The sequence below is a fragment of the Maniola hyperantus genome, chromosome 6 (assembly GCF_902806685.2).
Source record: "Maniola hyperantus chromosome 6, iAphHyp1.2, whole genome shotgun sequence".
In the NCBI taxonomy this organism is placed as follows: Eukaryota; Metazoa; Arthropoda; class Insecta; order Lepidoptera; family Nymphalidae; genus Maniola; species Maniola hyperantus.
The window spans coordinates 5543898-5568031 of NC_048541.1; the positions used below are offsets into that span (position 1 = coordinate 5543898).

Genomic DNA, 24134 nt, shown 5'->3' on the forward strand with positions numbered 1-24134 from the left:
TACACGCAGCTTCCATTTTTACGAACATAGATAAGATAGAATAGACTATAGTATAGTGCTACTAAGGCTACCTATATCTACTCAAATATACGTGCATAACAATTTAAAGTTATCACGCAAGTTTAATTTTTGCAATCTTTTAGTGTCTGTCGGATTACGTAGTGTGGACACCGATGTTCTTTGGAACACATATTGCTATGAAGCGCTGCATTTAGTGACATTTATATCGCTATTCATAACTTCTATATAGAAACTAAGAACAGATATTCAAAAAAATTTACCGAGCAAAGCCGAGGCAGGTCAGCAATCAGCTTGTATTTATTAAGAAAACATTTGTTTACAATATTAGCCATGCTACAAGCATTAAGTTCTATTTAGTTGTAGATTTTACTAGGATTTCCATGTCGTAGCAAGCATGTAGCTTTTCGTAGCACATCAAAGCGTGCTCGTGTCTTTGTGGCACGAAGGATGCGAAGCTCAAATGGCTTACATGAGCTTAGGCAGCTCGCTCAGGTATATATGCAGTGCGGTGAATGCATGTTGGAATGTCGCACAATGCGGTGGCAGGTGCGGAAGTTATTTAGCGAGGCGGCACGGCGCGTCCGCTCGCAGATTAGACATGTCGACGATGCATCGCTTTCGATAAATGAGCAGTAGGTATCTTTTCGAAATAGGATATTTCTAATTTTATATTTTTTTAACTATAACTGAGTTGGTGTTAGGTCTTCTCACTCAGGCTATAAGTACATAATTTTGCAACTCAAATGAATGCAAAAAGGGATGTTCTACCTTTCAAATTGGGTTTCAAAACTTGGATTGCGTGTTCTGAACAAAACATATTACTTTCTCTAAAAAAAAATATCACAGTTTACTATCTGTTGATTTTGTAACAAAATATGAGGATATTTTACATGCAATGACATGAGTAGAGTTTTCAATAGGTGATTTTTAGGGTTCCGTACCTCAAAAGGAAAAAGGAATCCTTATAGGATCACTTCGTTGTCTGTCTGTCTGTCCGTCTGTCACGAAAACCTATAGGGTACTTCCCGTTGACCTCGAAGCAGTCGATAGAGATGTATGAATGAAAAATTAAAACGAAATGAAAAAATTACTATCGACTGATGTTCCGTTTTCAAATTAGATCTAAAATTAGAAAAAAGTGATGTAACCGGCCAGTGCTATGAAAAAATACATTAATTATTCCTTTTTTGTGTTTCGCTAACTCTGCCGGTGTGTGTAGACGGTGTAGTCCGTCAGTAACTTGCAGTGTTCTACATAAATATATTATAGGTATGTCTTGTACGATGCTACGGAAACCTTCGTGTGCGAGTCTGACTCGCACTTCCCGTTTTGTTTACACAAACATTGCTATCATTGCTCGTTTTTTCTTACAGTCAGTTTTCCATTGTCTCAAAAATAACATGCAGTCATCCCTGTTTGAAAAGTCACTCTTCAAATAATCATCGCAAAGGTTTCTATTTGTTGATAATCCCTATTTCAATAGGGCATTATTGACGACCCTTGATTTTTATTAGATTCAGACCTGAGCCTAAATTAATTCAAGACCATTGAATTATAAACATCAAAGGATTTCTTCTGGTTTCTTAAAAAAAATATACTAATATAATATAATAGAATAAGTAAATATTCAATATCTGTTGATGCATCAGGAACGAAAATGTAAGTACAATATTAGTTAGTGCTTTCTAGTGAATATAGATCGTTGGTGCGAATATAGATTTCGATAAGCTGACAAAATACCTGTGACATTCATTTTTCTAAATAGGCAAATACTTTTAGATTATTAGATACATATAAATCCCACGATAATTTATTATTTTTGAAAATATTATTATTAGAGTTATCTCAGATACAGCAATGTAGAGAATTTTTCATATCTTCAATTGATATCCTATTTTTTCCAAGCCAGTAGGTTGAATAAAACCATTTTATCGTATAAGAATTGCTGGTTACTCCCGATAGCATCATCGACGCGTGAATAAGGCTTTAGGAAAATGTACAAATGTGTGATGAAAGGCTGAATAATCCGTGACCAGAATCGGCCTATATCGTTAGCATTTAGGTATACTTTAAGAAAAATTAATAGGTATATATTACTACTAGTATATTACTATACCTCAGAAATGTATGTATTGGGATATTGTATACAATTTAAAATATATATATATATATATATATATATATATATAATTCCTAAAATCAGTACCAAATATGTGAAAGAAAATTTATTATAGGTACATTTCCTAGGCGTTCTTAGATTTCCTAGAAAATGTATCCAGGTGCAAATATTCGAATACAAAGTGCGATTATGTTTGTTTTTCTGTTATTTTGGAAACCGGGCGCTTATTTCAAATTCTTTATTGCAGTTACAGAGTTAATCTCAAGAATATCCAACGGTTTCCCACTTGAAATCAACGATACAACACTTAAATAAAAGAAGATATATATTCCGGAATGGTGCTGATGCCGTAATAATATAAGCTTAACTGCGACATGCCTACGAGTAAAATGCCTACTTGAAATAATGTGGTCGTTTACGTTTGCTAGTGTTTTCACTCAAGTCGCGTCGGCCTTCCAAAACGCCTTATTCGTTAACTATATCATGTAGGGTATACTTTGTTACGTAAATAATTATTTATACAAAACAATATATATTTTAATGCAGTTTAAAAACTATAGAATACTAGCTCATACCTGCGACTTCATCCGCGTGGATTTAGCTTTTTAAAAATCTCGTAGAAACTCTTTGATTTTCCAGTATTAAAGTAGGTAGCGTCATTCATACCCATGCAAAAAAATCACTTTGATCCGTTGTTCTGTTACGACGTGATTTGAAGGCTATTGAATGATATAACTAGGTAAGTAGGTACTTAGGTATCTTAATAACATTATTTTTAAAAGAAAAAGTATTACATTCTCGTAATTATTAGCATGAAAATAACATGATCAGTAGAAATGTAGACAAAACTGTATTTAAGTTTTGGGATATGAGATATGGTGTCTATTGTTCTTTACTCGGATTCGCATATTATTATGTAAATTACTCATACTAGTTAATCTAGAGTCTATTCATAAATGCTAAAATAATTTCATACTTCGTTGCTTTCGTATTAGGTAAAAATTCTTAATTAGGTACTGCCCTTTATGTCCTGGAATGCCTATTTATGTATGAACTTTAAATCACAAATCGACGAAAGCTGCATTGATTTGTCTATAAGTAGTTACATAATTATTATCTTTATATATTAACCGACTTCCAAAAAGGAGTTCTCAATTTCGGTACGTTTCTTTAAATTCACCAGGAAAATGTAAACACACTATACTTAATAAAAACTACCTTATTCCCGCGACTTCGTCCGCGTGGAATATACAAATTTCAAACCCCTATTTTAACCCCTTAGAGGTTGGAATTTTCAAAAATCCTTTCTTAGCGGACGTCTACGTCATAATAGCTATTTGCATGCCAAATTTCAGCCAGTTTCAGTAGTTTGAGCTTTGCGTTGAAAGATTAGTTTCTTTTTTTAATCTTTAAAGATTATTTTTATTTTAGTGCTTATAACTGTATTGGGATAAATAACCAAAAGAGATTTTATGAAATTCTACCCGAGTGAAGCATTTACGTATTTAAGCTATTATAAAAATGTATGTATAATTGTATAGGTATACCTAAATATTAGCCTTATTTTTTGCACGCATTCTAAAGCCTGAAACTTATATTGAATCCTGAATTCTTGGCTAAGACATGTACCGAAACAATGAAAGCTATTTAAACTTTTATTAAACGCTAGTAGATATGTGTTTATAAAATATGTGTTTCGAACAAAGTAACGGTGTAAGACGATTGGTGTTGAAGCAGCAGGACAATGAAGCGCATGCGTGGACAGTGGAAGCGATGAGCGGAGGCTGGAGCGCGCGAATCTGCAAGACGAGCAACATCTCCGCTGGCCCGCAATACAACCAACTTTTACAAACGTGTTCGCTGCAAGTTTCAACTGAAAATCGCGAAAAACGCCGCGTACCTATCAACCTATCTGCTTACGATGACGTACATTTTTTTGAGAAGCTTTGTCGCTCTTACTCTGTGGTAAGTCTCATTTCTCTTTTTTCCCATAGTCATGTTCATAATCATATTCTTTATTTGCTTGAGTACAGGTACAAAAGGTGATTCGACCATTTTAAAGCATTTATTTTCTCTTTTTTAAAACTTTTATTACTATGTTACTAATAAACTGTAAGCCTAAACTTTTAATAACTTCAGGCGATTAGGCTCATTGGATAAGCGTTTATAATAACGTCTTTTAGGATAAGACTTTCATATTACGGTCAGATATCTCAAAGCTAGGCATACGACATAACCTATGAAATTAGTACATCTAATTAGATATACCTATACAATTTTATATCTTTATCAATATAAAACTAGTGAAGGCTGTGTATTCAAATTGTTTGCAATAAGAAGACCCTCGTCAAACGTCGCGTCCGCTCGCGCGTTCATTTTTATTTTAAAGAATAGGTATCAAGTTTCTTATTCATTTTTTAACAAAATGGTGAGAGCTAATAGAAATTAATGGAATGTCTCGGTTTACAAAAAGAACGATAAGTTTTGTTTTCGCTTGTTTGTGCTTAAATACTCAATCATTGATATTATGTTTGTACTGACAGTGAAAATATGGTATAATATTTTATTACGTGTCCTAAATGTCTTTTATTGAGTAAATACCGCTGAAAATGGGCGTTTTTATTTGAAGACAGTTTTCATTTTTTTTTTTTTATTCAGATACAAGTTAGCCATTGACTGCAATCTCACCTGGTGGTAAGTGATGATGATAGCGGGCTAACCTGGAAGGGGTATGGCAGTTTTTATTAAACCCATACCCCTTTGGTTTCTACACGGCATCGTACCGGAACGCTAAATCGCTTGGCGGCACGGCTGGTAGGGTGGTAACTAGCCACGGCCGAAGCCTCCCACCAGAATCAGAAACATTACCTATTTGTCTGGATAGGTAGTATTACTGTGCTAGTATTATGTATAGCTAATCCTAGGTATATTTTATGTACTTAGTGGGGCCGATTCTCTAGTACACAATCTCTAAACTAAACTAAATTAACAGGTCTAAATCTAGTGCTTTCCTTTTCCGCAAGCAACATTATGAAAGGGATAGCAATAGATTTAGACGTGATATTTTAGTTTAGTTTAGAGATTGTGTACAAAGGAATTAGCCACATTATATACCTAATTTTAGGTACAATTCTTGTGTGTACCTAAAAACTGTTAACATGTAGGTATAACATCGATTAGTTATTTTTCATTTCATACCTACCTAGGTACTCGGAATTATTTCAAATCTACACTTCTACACTAAAATTGCAAAGAGGTAAAGTTTGTAAATTTGGATGTATGAGCTAACTTCCGAAACCACTCGTCCGATTTCTAAAATCGCTGATAGACTATGGTCGAGAGCTACTTATAGCCTATAAAATTATATATGTATCATGGATGAAGTTGCGGGCAAAAGCTAGTTTGATATCAAAAATACTCGTATCCACTCCTTTAGAAGCGAGCGAGATTTAAAATAAGTTTGAGAAGGTATATTTTAAATAGAAAACCGCAGGCTCCACATAAACTTCGAGATCAAACGAAAATTCTTTTCATATGGGGTTAGGATTAGGATTTAGGTTTTATATATACCTACTCCAATCCAAAGGGATTAAATATCTTCCAATCACATTCTGAAATTAAGCAACAATTAATTAATAATAATAAAATAAATATGCTTTATTGTTTTATTATTGCTAGGTATGTACAATGTTTTTATCTAATGTATCTAAACTAAAAACTAACAATAAACAATAGATCGCAAACTCAGCATAGCCTAGCACTGCTCACAATGCTCAGCGCTGGTTTTCAGTTTGCGCCATAGTTCAATCAAAAGTTAGCTTCCTACCTATCTCTGTTATCTAACATTAGAGCTTTAGGATACGCGAACTTTGAGGTATTAAACAGAATATTGGTGAAAACGTTGAATTTTCCCATATTTCCACAAAAGTCCATTTTTCGCATAATGTAACCAAGTTGTTAGCTACTTGCCTAAATTGACAGAGAATGTAAATCCAATAAACGCGCGTAGCCTACGCAGCGTCGACAACGCGACGGTTACGTAGAGTGCTTGCTTTTTTATTCCAAATCCAATTATTGAATGGTTTACAACAGACATCTACTCATTTATCAATATTTCGCTCTGATTCTAATTGAAAAGATTATCATCACTCAGAGTCAGAAACAATATTTGTTAAGTCGCGGCTATTGACAATTATTGACGAACATCTTGCATGGAAACAGTCGGCTTTGCATTCAGTAGCCCACAAGGTAAATAGTTGCACTATTTATGTATTTTATTGCTACATGTTGTAACATTTTATTTTTAAAAAAGAGCAACGGCTGAGTTTCTTGCCGGCACTTCTCAATAGAAACTGCTTTCCGAACCGACGACGCGGCCATAGATAATACACTATACCTGCTAGACGCGGCGGTAGTCTGGACATAACTATCATAAGTGTCACAAGGTGTCCTTGTTGATGTTCAAAAACTAAAGTAAGAATGTTCTGTCGTTATAAGATAGGCCAAATAGGGACTTATAGGCCAAATTAGAAAATAAAATCTCTGGAACATCTAGTGTAGTCCACTCCAAAGATCCGACTGTTGATAGAGTACAAGTTCGAAATACGAACAAAAATAATGATATAAGATTAGAATTTATAGAACTTTGCACATACAATACGCAGCAAAAGCAGGTACCCGCTTTGATTAGCTAATAGGTAGGTGTATCATTCTCAAGTAATGTTTCCTATTTTGTTCACATTTTGAGTAAACAATTTTTGTGGACACAATTGTTGATAGATAAAAATAAAAAATAATTTATTTGGGACCATAAGGATACGCAGTACACAGATCCCATCCAATTTTAATTCAGGACTTTAGAGACAAGAGTGAATAGACATCTTCTAGGCAAGCGCGCTTCATCTTATGCTGCATCATCACTTGCCAGCAGGTCTGAAAAGTCAAAAGTCAAATAACTTATTCAAAATAGGTAATATTCACACTTTTTGATTGTCGGTTGTTGGATTTGTAATATGATACAGTGGTGATAATTGATTAAATAAACTTAACACAAAAGCTACGAGGGTTCCAATCGCGCCCAGGCCTGAGAAGATTGTAGCCAAGCTCTAGTCTACAAATATTAGAAAGAAAAAATCAGAACAGAACTCAGAAATATACCCACTTTCCTTTGTCTGGTTACCCTGACTTTACAGCCCTCGCTATATCTCACATTAATCGCAAAAAGGATTACGTCGTCTGTGGAACGTATGGTCCAATTTTTATTAAGTAAATCGGATAAATCTGTCTATAAAAGAAGACTCTTTATTGTAAGCCTAAAATTTGTAACTGTGAACAAAGAAAATTTATTTGAATATAAGTAACTGAATGAATAAGTACTATTTTTGAAAAGGCTGATTGTTGAAGCATACCTACATAGATCGCACTTTTTGCGTAACCACGGTACCCTCAAAATAAGTCAATTTTCCAATTACTTTTAAAAAATCGTTAAATCTCGTATGAGGCCGTGTAACAGCTTCTTGAAGGCTAATTGGTATCTGCAATCGTCGTCATCAACCGTTAGACGTCCATTACTGGATATAGGTTTCTTATAAGAACTGCTACATGCCTCGGTCTTGTTGCTGCCTAAATCCAGCGGTTCCCTGCGACTTTTTTGATGACATCTGCCCACCTAGTGAAGGTCATAGTTCGAAAAATCGATAGACATTGGGTACCAAAGGTGCTGAAAAGGCGACTTCGCACCGGAAAATGCAGCATTAGTAGTACGACCAAAATGCAGTTTAATTTATTAATTGCAATAATTCCAATATCTGATAAAGCTTCTAGTTAAGTTTTGCAAGTATGCAGATTACGAGTTTCAACGACAATTTCTGCACGCCTATCATGCAAATCATATTAATTTATGCGCATAGATCATCTCTAATAAATATTTGCCAATTTTATATACCTACATCACGCGAAAAACTATACTAAATTGATTAGAAATTAAATTTTTAGTAATAAACCCATAAACAGTTAACTATTGTAACTTTGATGAAAATCGGTCCGCGGGAGCCTGAGATATAATCTTGACCCAAAATGAAGTAAAAAAGATGTCGGAAGCTAGTTCAAAGATATAGGTATGTTTATGCTTAACTAGATATTACAGAAGGATTATAGATTTTAGCAATAAGTTTATATGTACGTTCATCTATTTTCTAGTAACTCTCAAATAAACTATTTGATTTTGACCAGACGGGTGATTGCGAAAAATTTGTACCTAACATTGTTATAATCGTGCCGTTATGGCGTTTTCACGTTCCACGTGTCCATACTATGCATACTAATCAGTACCCTTATCAGTACCCTTATTATAAATACGGAAGTGTGTTTGTTTGTTGGTTTATTGGTTTGTTGGTTTGTCCTTCAATCACGTCGCAACGGTGCAACGGATTGACGTGATTTTTTGTATGGGTATATAGATAAAGAGCTGGAGAGTGACATAGGCTATTTTTTATCCCGGAAAATCAAAGAGTTCCCACAGGATTTTTAAAAACCTAATTCCACGCAGACGAAGTCGCAGGCATCAGCTAGTTTCTATACAATTAATTAGATACCTACACGGGCTACACGTTGAAAGTACCATGATGGTATTTTTAAAACAGTAGGTATCCACGTGCACAATTACTCTGGTTTCCGTTTTAGAAGTACTACATTGTTGACCTTTTTCTTGTTGTTAATAAGGCTAGGTTTTATAAAAACAGACCATCATCATCATGATCAACCCTTGACCGGCTCATTAGATACTGATCATGGGTCTCCTCTCAGAATGAGAAGGGTTTAAGCTACCTGCCACGTTGGCCTCATGCTAATTGGCAGACTTCATACACCTTTGAGAACATTATGAAGAACTCTCAGGCGTGTACAGGTTGCCACCGTTAAAGCAAGTGATATTTAATTATTAAATTTCTTAAAGCGCACATAACTCCGAAAAGTTAGAGGTGCGTGCTCGGGATCGAATCCCCGATCGCCCAAATAAAAGGCTGTCGCCTTACCTAATCATTAGGCTATCTCTGTTCTAGGTGTAAATAGCAGTATCTCAATTAATTTCCAGTTCTAGCAATACCTACCCGTTAAACATTTCCTAACCTACTTGTAACCTATAGTACGTGAAAGGTGGATATGGCAATCGGGGTGGGAACTCCCCGCATACCCACAGAGCCCCCGCGCTAACCTGGTGCGGACGAGCGCGGGCGGTGTGCGGGTGTGTTGGGCGTCCCCCCGCATCATACCCCGGTTGCCATCTTGACCTGTCGCGTATTAGTTCTAACGCCCTCGTTTCGTAATAAGTGAGACGAAGGTAAACGGAGCACTGGCGGATATTATACAGCAAACGTGATATTCCAATCGCAATGATTAACAGGCGAAATGTACAGTGTCATACATCGTGTGCGCTTCATATAGGCAAAAAGGCTTACCAATACTGAACCATCACTAAATATTGTTCTATCGATAATTAATTCATATCGTATATACCTAAAACGTACTTATTTAAAATCATGTAGGTATACCATATGCCACTTAATATTAAGTATAGAGACCGCGTTTAAGCAAACGTAGTGTGGGACGCCCTCCAGCACGATGAACCGACGATATAAAGAGGCTGGCGGGAAGTGGCTGGATGAGGAAGGCTGAGGACCGGGTGTGGTGGCGCTCTTTAGGGAAGGCCTATATCCAACAGTGGAAGTCCACAGGCTGATGATGATGATGATGATGATGATGATTAAGTATAGATCCTGTATGCAACCAGTTACAACTGTACATAATAAAAGTATGTTTTGTGGCAGTTTCAGAAAAAATATTTTAAAAGTGTTCATCGCTGAAATGATTAGAGGCTAAAATCCCACAAAAGTAAAATATTGCTAAAAATTCTACGATGTTTAGTAGTTTCAGCCCATCGGTCATTGTTAACACATAACAAGTGCGAACAGTGTGTAAAGTAATGATAGATTAGGATTGAGCTTTATTGAATTCTAAACATGGTCGTAATACTAGCTCCTCCAATGTTGTGTACTAGCTTATGCCCGCGACTTCATCCGCGTGGACTACACAGATTTCAAACCCCTATTTTACCCCCTTACGGGTTGAATTTCGAAAATCCTTTCGTAGCAGATGTCCACGTCATAATAGCTATCTGCATGCCAAATCTCAGCCCGATCCTTCCAGTCGTTTGAGCTGCGGGTTGATATAGATCAGTCAGTTTTGACGACCTACCTGGCGCAGAGGTGGAGCGCTGTGGTCTTTTTAGTGGAAGGTCCCGGGTTCGATTCCCAGCAGGGGAAATTTGGAATTTTTTAATTTATTTTTCTGTACGATGCGGTGGTAAGGGGGTATGTCAATCAAACTTTGGTGCCATGGAGCTATTAATCAGCTTATGTGTTTGGTTTAGGTTGGCAGTAGGTATTTGACTTAGGTTGGAGCATTATTAAAAATGCCACATATTCTGCTATTTTTTATAATCTCTTTGGATTTTCCGGATAAAACCCTTATCTCTTTGGATTTTCTGGATAAAATCCTTATCGGATTGGATATAATATGTCTCCAGGATATGTCATTAAGATTGTTCCACAGTGGCTGAATTGTGAAAAGACAACAGATAGACAGACAAAACAATATCGCATTTATAAAATTAATAAGGTATAATTCTTTTTGACTTTTTTGTTATGAAACACAAAAAAAACATTGAAATTTTTAGGTATTTTATTCGAAATAGAGAAGTTTGTTTGAAACTAGATGAACTAGCAGACGTATTTCATGTAAGCATAAGCATGTACGACACACAAGTGTAAGTGAGGAGTTGCGTTGCACAGGAATTCAATAAAGAACCCTCTATCTCTTGTTCGCTCGGGGGTGTTAACAGAAAATATCGCGCCCCTACGTGCTTATCACACCCACGATATGTACTGAAAGGACCTTTCAGGTCCTAAACATTTTAAGAATATTGCAATTTACGAGTATCCATTGAACATGTCACCGTATTCAATGTGACTGTACTTATTTTCACAAATAAAGAAATGTATTTCATGCCGGAAGGTTGAACCTTTATCTAATTACCGTCTCTATCGAATCTTTTTTACTTTCCCTCCTTTGATCATACGAAAGTCAACACCATAGCATATATTGTGACGTGGTGACCGGAAGCGGAAGGACGAAACATTCATCATTTATTACGACAGTATTCGATTTATATTCGACTGGCTTTATTATGTAAACTTATCTCATTGTATTGCGTCCCCAATTACTATCTATGTGCTACTAGTCCCTTACAATAGTAGATATGCAGAGGTCTATACATCAAAATAATTCTAATATTTCATTGACGCCTTCTGTACAGGCATTAATGATAAGTCGACCGATTTGTAAAAAAACATTACATTAACAGAAGAGCCAATAAGAACCGTTTTCTTTAATCGGATAAAAAAAATATTGACCACGAAGATAAAAAATCATATAAAATATCAATAGGTAAATGACAGAATCCCAAAGTAGGTATCTTCTACCTACATTCACGTGGGATATCTTATGGATGGCTCGTAAAGACGGGCACATTTCACCCTCTTCATATTTTATAGATTACGTGGATGATCTCCGTGTGTACCTGAGGGCTATGGAAGACCTAAATAAAGTTGTTTTGAGATACTACTAGTGAAGGTCATAGTGATCTTTGGTGACAGTAGTAATCAGTACCCTTATTATAAATGCGAAAGTGTGTTTGTTTGTTGGTTTGTCCTTCAATCACGTCGCAAGGAAGTTGCAACTTAATATAAAAGTTAGTATAAAAGTAAAAAAAATTAACCGAAGTCCATTTCCGAAACTGAATTCCAAATCTTTGTGAATCCAATTTCATAATTTTAATAGGGACAAAACATGTTCCCTTAAATCGCTATTCTGAACATATCTTTCCATTAGCAAAATGATGCATTTTCCTGCTTATCACACAACAAATACCTAGTAGGATCTTGGCCTTCAACACTAGCATCTGTCACTCATTATTTATACCAACGCCTCTATGCGTCAATTGGTTCTTGCAAAGGATTTTGCAGGCCTATCCTTATTCTTCATCCAAGTGCAACCGATACCTAAGATAGGGCCACCGGAATATGAATCTGCCTATTAATATCAGAAGAAAGTTTCTTTCTGTATTATTAAATCATTAGATATAAGAATACTGGAATCCACTTCATCATGCGCAAAAAAACTTGCCAAACAATGTTATCACAGCTTTTTAGATGTAAAAAGCCATATCTATAGGTAGATAAGCTTCCAATAGATGCGCATCTATACCATCTTCACGGCTCCAAGTATTCTGTCTAACAAGGGCAGGTCAGAATCTTGACAAGCTGCCAATGACTCGACGTGGTGACGTCCTCAATGTCAACCACCACTTTACTTTTAACTTAGTTAAAACTATCCATCATCCATTCATTCATTCATGATCGGCAACTGAAGATACATAACTAGGTGTTCCTACTAATGTATCTTAAGTTGCCGATGATGAATGAATGTGTTCCTAGGAGTGCACTGGTTCTTTAAAGTGATATTATGATGAATCACGCAGCGTACGTATTATTTTGTTGTTTACAGACAGGGCTATATGCCCTGCCGGCAATCCTCCAAATTCCAAAGTAAAGAAGCTCAATAAAATGTCTTAAACTTTTAAGACACAGTTTTCTTATTCTTTAGTTGCCTAGGTAGGTATATAATCTTTTTTACCAGTCAAACTTACTAGGAGTCCAACCCTAAGTGGTCTGTGCCATTAAACTATTAGGTACGATTGGTATGAGTGGCACAGATGTCTGAACTTTGCCTTTTGTTTGAGCTGGAACTCAAGGATATTCATATTATAATTTCACTTCAAATAAAATGTTTAAGGGAATTAATTTTCTCTTAATTACACTATTATCATTAAACTTTAGTTTTAAATTCTAAGGACTAAGGGGTGGCCCTTGCTGTTTCACATTTTTATTTTTTTAGTTGGCTCGGTTATAAAATCTTTTGTTTGTTCATCATATTAAGAGAGAGCGAGGCTGATTAATGCTTCCAATTTGCCGAAAATAGAAAAAGGACTAGATATTAATTTATATATTAAATATTTTTAGTTATATCCTTTTAACTTGTGTTTTACAATCTACCTACTTTCTGAATTCTGTATTTGGTGTTTTTGTTCTTAAGTTAGTAAAAATGCTGAGGATAGGACAGTTGTAAATATGTACCTACCTGCTAGGTCAGCAAGAAGGAACAAGGAATTTACCCTTTCATGTAAAAACAAATGCTGTACTCAGTTCGCCCGACCCCATCTGTGGAATGGACTAATTTAATTCAACAATAGCTACTAGCTCGTTAAGTAGAGCCTTCTTTCTTCTTCCGTCAAATTACGCTCAAATAAAATATGATTGTATTGTTACTGCCTGGCACATGAAGGAATCCACATTGCTACTTATTTCTCGTTTAGTTTTCAAAGTTCAATTAATTTGAACAAGACGTAGAAACTGTTATACCTATTCACGATTATTATAATTAGTTAATTACATTTACAATTTATTTATGATTTATGAAATAATTTTAAAATTAAGCAACAGATATTCTGATTTGGTACCTTCGTTACATAAAGAATAATATTAATCAGTAAAATAAATTAATGCAATATTTTGCTCTCCTGTATACAGTAAACGCAAATATAAACTTGCATTTATCCTAAACTAGGTAATTTTAGAGTTGGAACAAACATGAAATAACCACGCCGACGCAAAAAGTTGGCTATAATTTTGTTTGGCTTCATGTAACTGGCAAGTTCAGCCGTTATAATATCCTTCCCCGAAAGAGCAAAAAGCCGAAAGAGCCAAAGAAAAAACCAAAATTGACAAACCATTGTCAAAACATGTGAACATGTGAAACATGGAAACCATAGATTAATTATTTTCGCCATTCGCTTACGATGGAAACCTAACCACTTGATGGAAACACGTAAAACATTACTGATTGCTTTGCTTACTTTGTTTAATTGTGAATATGTGACATAATAATATAACATTATTCAATTATATACAAAAATATTATGGCTATGCATATTGCTAAATAAAAAGATACCTGATCATTTTTAAACATGAACGACGTAAGATTACAAGAAAACAAGAAATACACAATGATCGAAAAATAAATCCAAAATGTCACGCATAAAAAACCAAATAGTAATATGATTAGCCAAGATAAACTGGGAGTTTTAAATTGATATTGGAGTAATAATGTGCTTTTCATGACTAAAACTGACTTTTACTTAATAGCTCTTGGCAATTTTCTGTTGGTTATTGGTTATCTTGTTGGGAAAATCTATACAAAAGATGAAAATAGCCACCGTATCGGAAATATACTCATCATATTTGGTCATGTTGCAGAATTAATCGCAGACCTTCACACCATTATTGAAGATTCAATTTATATTCATAATGACCAGCGACTTCGCGATTTTAGAACAAATTATTATTTTGTCATTGCAAGTATTTTCTCGATCATCGGTGAGTTTAAAGAGTTGAGAGTTGTGCTCAATAGAGATTTAGAACACGTAGCGAGATGATCGATCCTAACAAATGTTTGAGCTACAATCGGTTTTAGAGACATCGTATCTGCCATACTTTGGGCATGCTTTAATAGCTCTCGGCTACGTTCTCGAAAATTTTGAAACTGCGGGGCCTCCTCTTCCGAGTGCATTAGTACTCCTCGGGCATCTTTGTGTTCTAACTAAGCCGGAATCCCTGTCCTCTGAACGACCCTGTATTCAAATAATAAACCTTATGTTCCTATTGTACCATATTGTAGTATTTCTAAACGATATATTTAGGATATATTTTGTAAACGATGTGCCTCGAGCGCTCGACGTATAAAACCTAATAAACCATTGCAATAAACTCATGTTTTATTTTATGTAAGAACTAGCTTATGCTCGCGACTCGCGACCTCGCGACCGCGTGGACTACACAAATTTCAAACCCCTATTTCACCCCCTTAGGGGTTGAATTTTCAAAAATCCTTTCTTAACGGACGGCTACGCCATAATAGCTATCTGTATACGTTTAACTCATTTAGATAAAATTTAAAGTAGAGATAGCTTGCATCCCAGGCTACTTTTGTCCCGGAAAAGAAAAGAATTCACATGGGATTTTTAAATAAAAACCTAAACTCACGTAAATGATATTGCGGGCATTTAGTACTGAAATAGCTTGTATCCCGGAAATGGATAGTAGGCTTTTATTTATCTCGGAAAATCAAAGAGTTCCCACGGAATTTTTGAAAACCCCAAACTCACACGGATGAAGTCGTGGGCATCATATAGTAATCTAAATATATGAAAGGAAATGTGACAGACTTGTTCTTGTGTATCAACGCACAGCTCAAACTACTGGACGGATCGGGCTGAAATTTGACATGCAGCTAGCTGTTATGGCGTAGGCATCCGCTAAGAAAAGATTTTTGAAAATTCAACCCCTAAGAGGGTCGAACAGGGGTTTGAAATTTGTATAATCCACGCGGACGAAGTCGCGAGCATAAGCTAGTATATACATTAAACGGTAAACGAGGCGATCACTTTTTGTCTTGTTTGAATTTGCCGTTGTATTGTTGTCTGCTGCATCCATATCAAATTGTGTTTTTTCGTCATCCCTTTGTTCAATATTAACTCTACACTGATAACATTAATTTATGGAAGAAGGTCTTCGTCTTAAGATAATTTTAATTGGCTACGTGATGATAATGTTGGCTCAAGCAAATTAAAATCTGTCCGTTTTGATTAAATGTCGTAGTAGGTATGTACTTAAAAGTTTACTTTAAGTTTTTTGTTTAAATAACGTGAACGCTATGTTTCGAAAAGCCTGTAATAAGACCATCTATTTCCATAATAATTACAAATAAGAGTTACAAATTATTTATTTATCAAATATTAGGCTATGCCCGTGACTTCGTCCGCGTGGATTTAGGTTTTATCCTTAGGTATATCCTGTGGAAACGCTTTTTCCCGCGATTTTCCGGGATAAAAAGTAGCCCGTGTCACTATCCAGGTATTTCGCTATATCCATACAAAAAATTACGCCGATCCATTAATCCATTGCGGTGTGATTGAAGGACAAATCAACAAACAAACGCACTTGCGTATTTAGGTATAATATGTGTAGTGATGCGTGAATGTTGAAATAGTAAAACATTTGTAGCCTTAATATTTGAGTTTGTGAGACCTTGCTGAAAAAAGTTCTTAAAATTAAATTATGAAACAGGAAAAACTTTGAAGAAAAATAACTATAATATTTAACGTACGAAGGATACAACCTTGTACGGGAAATATCGCGAGGGTTTTATTAAAAATGAGAGTAAAATTTTGTCAAAAGCTGGTTGTTCTGAGTTGACAGTTCGCCACACTTTTGTATTAAACAGAGAGTGCTTGTATCGATGAGAGCTCTCTGTTACCAAGAGAGTCTACAATCAAGGCTTTGTCGATGTTACAAAGAGGAAATTATGATTTTAAAATAACCTGCTCCAATTGTCTTACGAGTTTATAAGATAGGACAGAACAAGCAAGTAGTTCAAGATTTCATGATTTATAAATAATATCTGTCCCGGCTGTACTCACGTGTTTAGTCGACGTTAGCCCGACAAGTTTCGAACCCGTCCGGGGTCTTTTTTCAAGGGAGAGGGCTAACGTCGACTAAACACGTGAGTACAGCCGGGACAAATATTATTTATAATGGAAATCACTCACGGTAGTTTAAACGCTAAAATAAACTATTTATGTTTTTTAGAATTCAGCCAGGTTACCTGACTATGGCAAAGCCAAATGGAAGGGAATGGAATGGAAGGGCCAAATGGAATGGAAGGGCAGTATGTATGTTTGTATTTATGTGTGTTCCACTATAGCGGCTATACTACCTACTGGGCCGATTTTGATGAATGAGGTGTCAATTGTTTCGTTCTTATAGTCCAGGTGAAATAGGCTACATTTTATACGAACACAATCGATCTGACGGAAGTTCATCCAAAAAAGTGGGGGTCTTTGATTTTTTATTTATTTTTTGCTATTGTATCGAGTGGGATGTCAAATGAACGTGGAAAAAATACTGAGTTCATAAATATAAATATAGTAAATTATTAAAATATACCAAGTGACAGAAACCCAATTTTACTATAATATCGTAGTCAGGTTTTAGTTTTTTCAACTTTATCTTTTTTTAGAAGCACTGATGTCAATAAAACAAATCAAGCGTTTTAAAATTGCTAAAAGCTATATTTTCAGATGAAACCCATTAACGATGTTTAAGACAGTTCAGTCAAAGATTGTAAGCTCGCCGTAGTTTTAACTCTCAAGTGATATATAATTAATATATACGACCACTCATCTCGTCTCAAAGCAATCATCTGCAAAAAATTCTCAAAAACACTGGTTTTTAGAGAATTTTAGCTAAGACCAATTTAATGGTTTTCAAATTAGATTAATCGATATTTAATAATATAATCAACAACAAAATGGAAAAAGTCCTTCAAAGTTTAGTTAAGAGAAAAACTGTAGCTTAGTGGATGATCATATTTATGCTTAAATATTTACGCGATTGCTGATACTTAACTATCTTATGCTCGCGACTTTGTCCGCGTGGATTATACAAATTTCAAACCCCTGTTCCACCCTCTTAGAGGTTGAATTTTCAAAAATCTTTTCTTAGCGGATGCCTACGTCATAACAGCTAGCTGCATGTCAAATTTCAGCCCGATCCGTCCAGTAGTTTGAGCTGTGCGTCAGTCAGTCACCTTTTCCTTTTATATATTTAGATGTAAAATAACGTAAATAAACACCGAATTGTACAGTCGTATCACGAAAAGATTTGCCTTCAACTGGGTTTTACAAATTCCAAAGCTAAGCTGGCCAGCTCTGTCTAGCTTTATCGTAAGTGGATTTTACATACATTTTACTAACATACAAATGTAACGGAATGATACGACATTTTGCTAACAACATTGAACTAAATTAGTTAGAAGGGCTATTTTAAACAATCATTTTATCTAAGATATCTATATGCAAAGGGTAGGGCATAAAAGCATCCTAGCGGAATTTATAAAGTTGGTGTAGGATAATAGTTTCTAAACGGAATACTCATGCAAGAAGAAAAATCAAATTAGGGAGCACATACCTAAAGATGTTTATACTTTTTACAGAAGCAGCAAACCAACGAATATGAAACAAAACTAAGTATACAGGAAGCGAGCTATAATCACAGGAAACTTAATAGTGCCTTCCAGTTACAGTCACTCTGCATACGACAACATAATAAAGTTCCATTCACCTCGCACATCGCCGTGGCTTAAATAAAAAAAAAGCCTCTGTCTATCGTGTAAATTCTTACCTCTCTCTCTCTCTTAAGAGATCGGTAAGACTTACGCGTGAGCTTGCACATCGTTGCGGCCTCAAATTTAACAGAAGCTTCTCTTTCTATCGCGTAAAACCCTTATGTCATATCTCTCTCTTTCTCTCTCTTAACTCATCTCATCCCCTCTTCAGAACATTTCAATATCCGAAGTGGAACCGTTATTATAACCCAGAGTGTTTTGGTGAACTCTACTTATAGACTTATAGATTTTTTAGATATAAGTTCCGTAAGTTCTTAGTAAGATGGAGGGGTAGCAGCGATCAACGTCAACATAACTTTTAGTTACAGCGAGCCGCGCTTTCATTCGCGGTAAAAGGCTGACCAACTTCAATGTTAAAGGCGTTTTCTTGCACTTTGAAAAATCTTATGTGGGCACTCCTTATTCTCTCCAATTTTATATTTATTGATGTTTTATTTAATAACGATGATTCTTAAAACATGAGATTCTTAAAATTCTTCACTTGGCCACTTACTTACTTTAACCACTTCACTGGGCCATTTTTATCATTATCACCTGGTAAAATCGTAAAATCTTACATAATTAACAGTATATAACAGTAACACAGGAAGTACCTAGAGAAACTTTGTAATACAAAACGTTAAGTAAGAGCCCTGTCAAAATTTCAGTGGAAAATAACTTAGCTTGTACGTTAAATACTTGTTCAATAGCTACTGAATCTGACAGGTGCACTCTATCTCTAAGCATGTTACATTAAAAAGCTACGGAGGAATATATAACTACCTAGGTGTAAAAGTAAATTGATCATAATATGAAATATCATTTTAAATATCAGTTGTCCAAGATAACTTTTGAGCATTTTTACTGGTGGTATTTTTAGTAGGTATACTATTTCAATATAATTGCTTCTATAAAGTACTTTCTCCTACCTAATAAAAAATTAAAAAAAAAGTAGAAAGCCTCTTTAAGATTGTACCTAAAGTATCTTTAAAATTACGGCAGGAACCAAAAGTATAAAATACAACTAAGTATCTAAACAATTAGATTATAATAGAAATAAGGAAATGAGATAGTTTTAGAATTCCATTAATAAAACACCTGAAAGCTTAAATTATACCGAACTTCACATAGAAATACAATCAGTTGTTTCCCTGTTTAACATAATCCAAAAGAAAAAAGGGTAGCATTGCGTTTCCGCAGAATTGCATATTTATGCAAATGGAATTTTCCATGGCCTTTCGAAAGTATTCTTTTTGTACTAAGATAGGTATTAAATAGGACCTGCTCATCTTTTGTTAAGTTATATAATATGTATAAGTTAGTTTCCTATGGTTCCTTTACCTAACCTTGTTTTGAACGGATTTGCAGCTCCTGGCGACCGCCCTGACGCAGTTTTCAAGGGAAGTTTTCAATTTTCGATTGGCCATTCAAGAACAACTACTAAATAATTTCTGAATTGTCTTGTCTTCTTAAATTTTTTCTTTGTGAACATTTACCATCTTACCTACAAGGCATTGCCGTGAAAACGATTTAGAGTTCTTGTAAAATAACGTGTGAAAGATGATGATTGTGGGGTGTTGTAAAAATACCATCCCTTTCATGTTATCTCGCTTCCAACTTATACCTACTACATAAACATATGCACTCACCATCAAGTGGGAACGTAGTTAAGGCCAGATTACCTCATAGATCGGCAACGCGTCATTAAGTTGTGAAAGTGAGACCACCGTTTCTGATGACTTACCACTATCTAAAATAATATTCGTAAACATATTATAATGATTATCAAGAATATCGTATAGCTATTTTACTTAAAGCCTATTAAAGCGATGACACACCTGCTCGCAGCATACCTAGTTATTTTATCTAATCTTTTGATACAGCTGTCTAATCGTGGACGCAAAAGGAGCAATCTACTTGACGACCAAAAACGGAACATTTCCAATAACGCTGACATCCTTCAAGTCCCACGAAAGCGCGGGGGACACTCCAAAGATTTTATCTTCAACCGCTAAAAATCTGTCAAGAGAGGATGACGCCTATTGGGTCGAGAGATCTGACGCGTTGCTCTCGAGCTTTGTGAACGATACCTATGAAGATAGCGAATCAAGCGAGTGGAAGACAAATCAAAAGAGGAGCATTAACGACGCCGTATCGAAAAACATCACGTTGGTTCTTGAAAATCTATTGAAGAATTATGAAAATTCCCAGTTACCCACTCATGGTAAAGGTTCGTTAACCTGATTTACAGATATACTTTCCGACATGCTAATTTATTGTTCTAAGTAATTTAAAAGGAAATCTTCTAACACTCTAGGAAGATGCACATTTGTTTTATTTACAGGTTACCCTACTGTGGTTCAGACGAATATATTAATAAGAAGTATGGGACCAGTCTCTGAATTAGACATGGTAAATAAAATTTAACTTTTGCATCTACATACTTAAGTTTTTGGTTTTAACCCGACCGGCATGTATGCGAGTATATGCGGCTCCCATACATACGAACCAGACCAGAACACAGACGTGTTACGTAAATACAATCAATCAAATCATATCAATACATATCAAATGAAAATCTTTAATTATAAATTACAGGAAAACCTAATAGGAAGTCTTTAGTCATGAAATAACATGATCTCTCAATATTGTGCGTACAATCATATTTATCGTACGTAACCCTCTCCACGCTGAACTCGCGTCAACGTTCAACTCGCACTTGTTCGATTTTTTTACTTATTCATCGCCTACAAGTTAGAATGAACAAGCTACTTATAGCACTAAGCTCTCGCTTATGACTTACTAGATAATGCCCACGACTTCATCCGCGTGGATTTGGGGTTTTTAAAAATCATGTGGAAACTCTTTGATTTTCCGAGAAAAAAAGTAGCCTTTGCCTTCCCCGGGATGTAAGTTAACTCTGTACCAAATTTCATTAAAATCGGTTAAACTGTTTGGCCTTGAAAAGCTAGCAGACAGACACACTTTCGCATTTATAATATTAGTATAGATAAGACAAATCCAAAGTACCTAAGTTGCTAATTTCGGACTACGCATTTCATAACGGTTCATCGTTTATAATACAGGATTATTCAATGGATTGCTACTTCCGACAATACTGGCGAGACACACGACTCTCCTTCCTCGGCCCGATAAGATCGTTGTCGCTCTCGATCAAAATGCTGGAAAGAATATGGCGGCCAGACACCTACTTCTATAATGGGAAACATTCTTATGTCCACACCATCACTGTACCGAATAAGTTGTTGAGGATCAGTCAACACGGTGACATTCTGTACTCTATGAGGTAATTACATTTTTTTAGTTTGTAAAACTTTATCCACTCGAAAAAGCACTAAAAATTACTACACAAATTTCAAACCCTTATTTTACACCCTTAGGGGTTGAATTATCAAAAATCCTTTCTTAACGGATGTCTATGTCATAATAGCTTGCCAAATTTCAGCCCGATCTGTCCAGTAATTTGAGCTGTGCGTTGATAAATCAATCAGTCAGTCAGTCACCGTAATCAATCGAAATAATTATAGTTATATAATAATTATTCGATACAATAATTATAATTATCGAACGCTACAGTTTTTCGTTCAGCTACACCTCTACGGTGTGCTACGCTTCTACGTCACGCTACGCATTTTCTACGGTCCACTACTAGGTATAAGAATAGTCTAACCGAAAATAATCTTGCATATTACTTAAAGATGCAAAATGATTAAGGAGAAAAATCCAAGTAATTAGTTTTCTAGACTATCTCTGAAAAATAGTACGTTCATTTTAATTGACATCGTGATTAATGTAACGCTCTCGTTACACTGTCAGCGCGTCCTCGTCGGCAATTTTTTTTATTTTTAAACGCGAAACATTCTATCACTATCAGTAATATCAATTATCAAGTTCATATTTTAATATCCTCGATATTTTTTTAACCCCCGACGCAAACAGAGAGGGGGAGGGGTTTTGTCTGTATATTTTTGTAGCTGTGTGTTTGTCTGTGGCATCGTAGTGCTTAAAAGGTGAGACCGATTTGAATGCGGTTCCTTTCATTCGAAAGCCTGTTTAATTGAAATGGTACTTAGTTATGTTTGATGAGAATCTCTTAAACCGTTTGAGGATTATGAGCTGTATTTCTTAGTCGGTGTAGATCTCAGTTGTCCATGGGGGTTGTGGGTGCAAATCCCTCCCGAAATCCTATACAATGGAATTCCATATTTTTAAAATGCGTTACAATATGCATAAGACACTAGTTCTTGAATTTACTTTGCTTTATAAATATATCAGATATTTCGCACTCACTTCGCTCGCACTTTGTTGATGTCTGGAAAGATTCGGTCTTCCAATTTCCCTCATCGAGTTACAAAATTAATAATAACTGTTACTTAACTCGCGCAATCGACTGAAATACGCTGACGCAACTAGCAATGCCATAAAGATATACCTACCTTTCCAGTTTTGTGATTCCTCTTCATTTATTAAATACCAGCCAGTCTCGTTTGTGCCTAGCTTTCATGCTGTGCTACTGGACATTCAACTGGCGCAGTGCATTGTGCTGTTTTGCCGCTACGAAAAGCCATAAATCAAGAGAAGCAAAAGAAAAACTTTACATACGACTTATCTGATACCTAACGTATTCTTACCGCAGGTTGACAATCAAAGCCAAATGTCCTATGGAGCTCCGGAATTTCCCGATGGATCGACAATCTTGCCCGCTCATCCTCGGCAGCTGTGAGTATTCAAACGCCACTCACGGTTTGGGAAACTGACGGTCGTAAGAAGTTATCAGAGCGCGTGAAATCTCTTACAATACACTCATAATATGCCGTACACCAATATTTTTTATCGGAAAACCAATCGATTTATTGATTTTTGTTATGAAGTCAAGTGAATAAGTTAGGACTTTCCTATTCTTTTAGGGGATTAAATGGGTTTAAATGACAATTCGCGCGCACCATACAGTGACATTTTAAGCGAAAAAAGCTCTGTGATATATCTACGAGTATTGCAGTGTATTAATTTTTACTTTTTATTTATTTATTCTTATTTTTCATGTACCAAAATTGTAGTTACAAAGTAATAATTAATTAAGTTACATTGGAAATGTTTTAGTAGGTATGTTTTAAGGTCAACAATTTTAGAAACACGTAGTTTCGTAACACCTAGTTGCTAATACTACAACAACTAGGTACTTACGTATTTCTAAACCTTTTTTTCTATCACCGCTTTTTCAAAATCTATATGAAGATATAGATTTTGAAAAAGCGCTGTGGAGCTTAAGACGTTAGTCGTTAGACGTTAGACGATCCCGGATACGCACCTCTAACTTTTTAACAGGAAAATGTCATGCGGAAACCTGTAAGCCTGAGAGTTCTCCATAATTTTCTCAAAGTTGAACTCTGTGAACTCTGCCAATCCGCACTTGACTAGCGTGGTGGACTATAACTAAAACCTTCTCATTCTGAGACGAGACCAGTGCTCTCAGTAGTGTGCCGGCGACAGGATGATGATGATGAGATTTTTTCAATATCATCATTCATCAAGTTATAAACTTAATGTTAATTTTACCCAGGCATGAGGCAAGTACTTA

General features: G+C 35.6%; 1 protein-coding gene across 2 annotated transcripts in view; it reads left to right on the forward strand.

Moving 5' to 3' along the window:
- Window positions 1-273: 273 nt before the first annotated feature.
- Window positions 274-24134, forward strand: part of LOC117983147 (gamma-aminobutyric acid receptor subunit alpha-6) — a 29253-nt gene continuing 5392 nt past the window's right edge. Inside the window, exons 1-7 of one of the 2 annotated variants that reach the window (XM_069499060.1) lie at window positions 274-299; window positions 2780-2879; window positions 3875-4105; window positions 20419-20765; window positions 20880-20947; window positions 21622-21842; window positions 23193-23275. In XM_069499060.1, coding sequence (XP_069355161.1) covers window positions 4062-4105; window positions 20419-20765; window positions 20880-20947; window positions 21622-21842; window positions 23193-23275 — 763 coding nt within the window. In that variant the 5' untranslated portion in view covers window positions 274-299; window positions 2780-2879; window positions 3875-4061. The remainder of the gene's footprint in view (window positions 300-2779; window positions 2880-3874; window positions 4106-20418; window positions 20766-20879; window positions 20948-21621; window positions 21843-23192; window positions 23276-24134) is intronic. The other variant, XM_034969628.2, reaches the window with a different exon arrangement.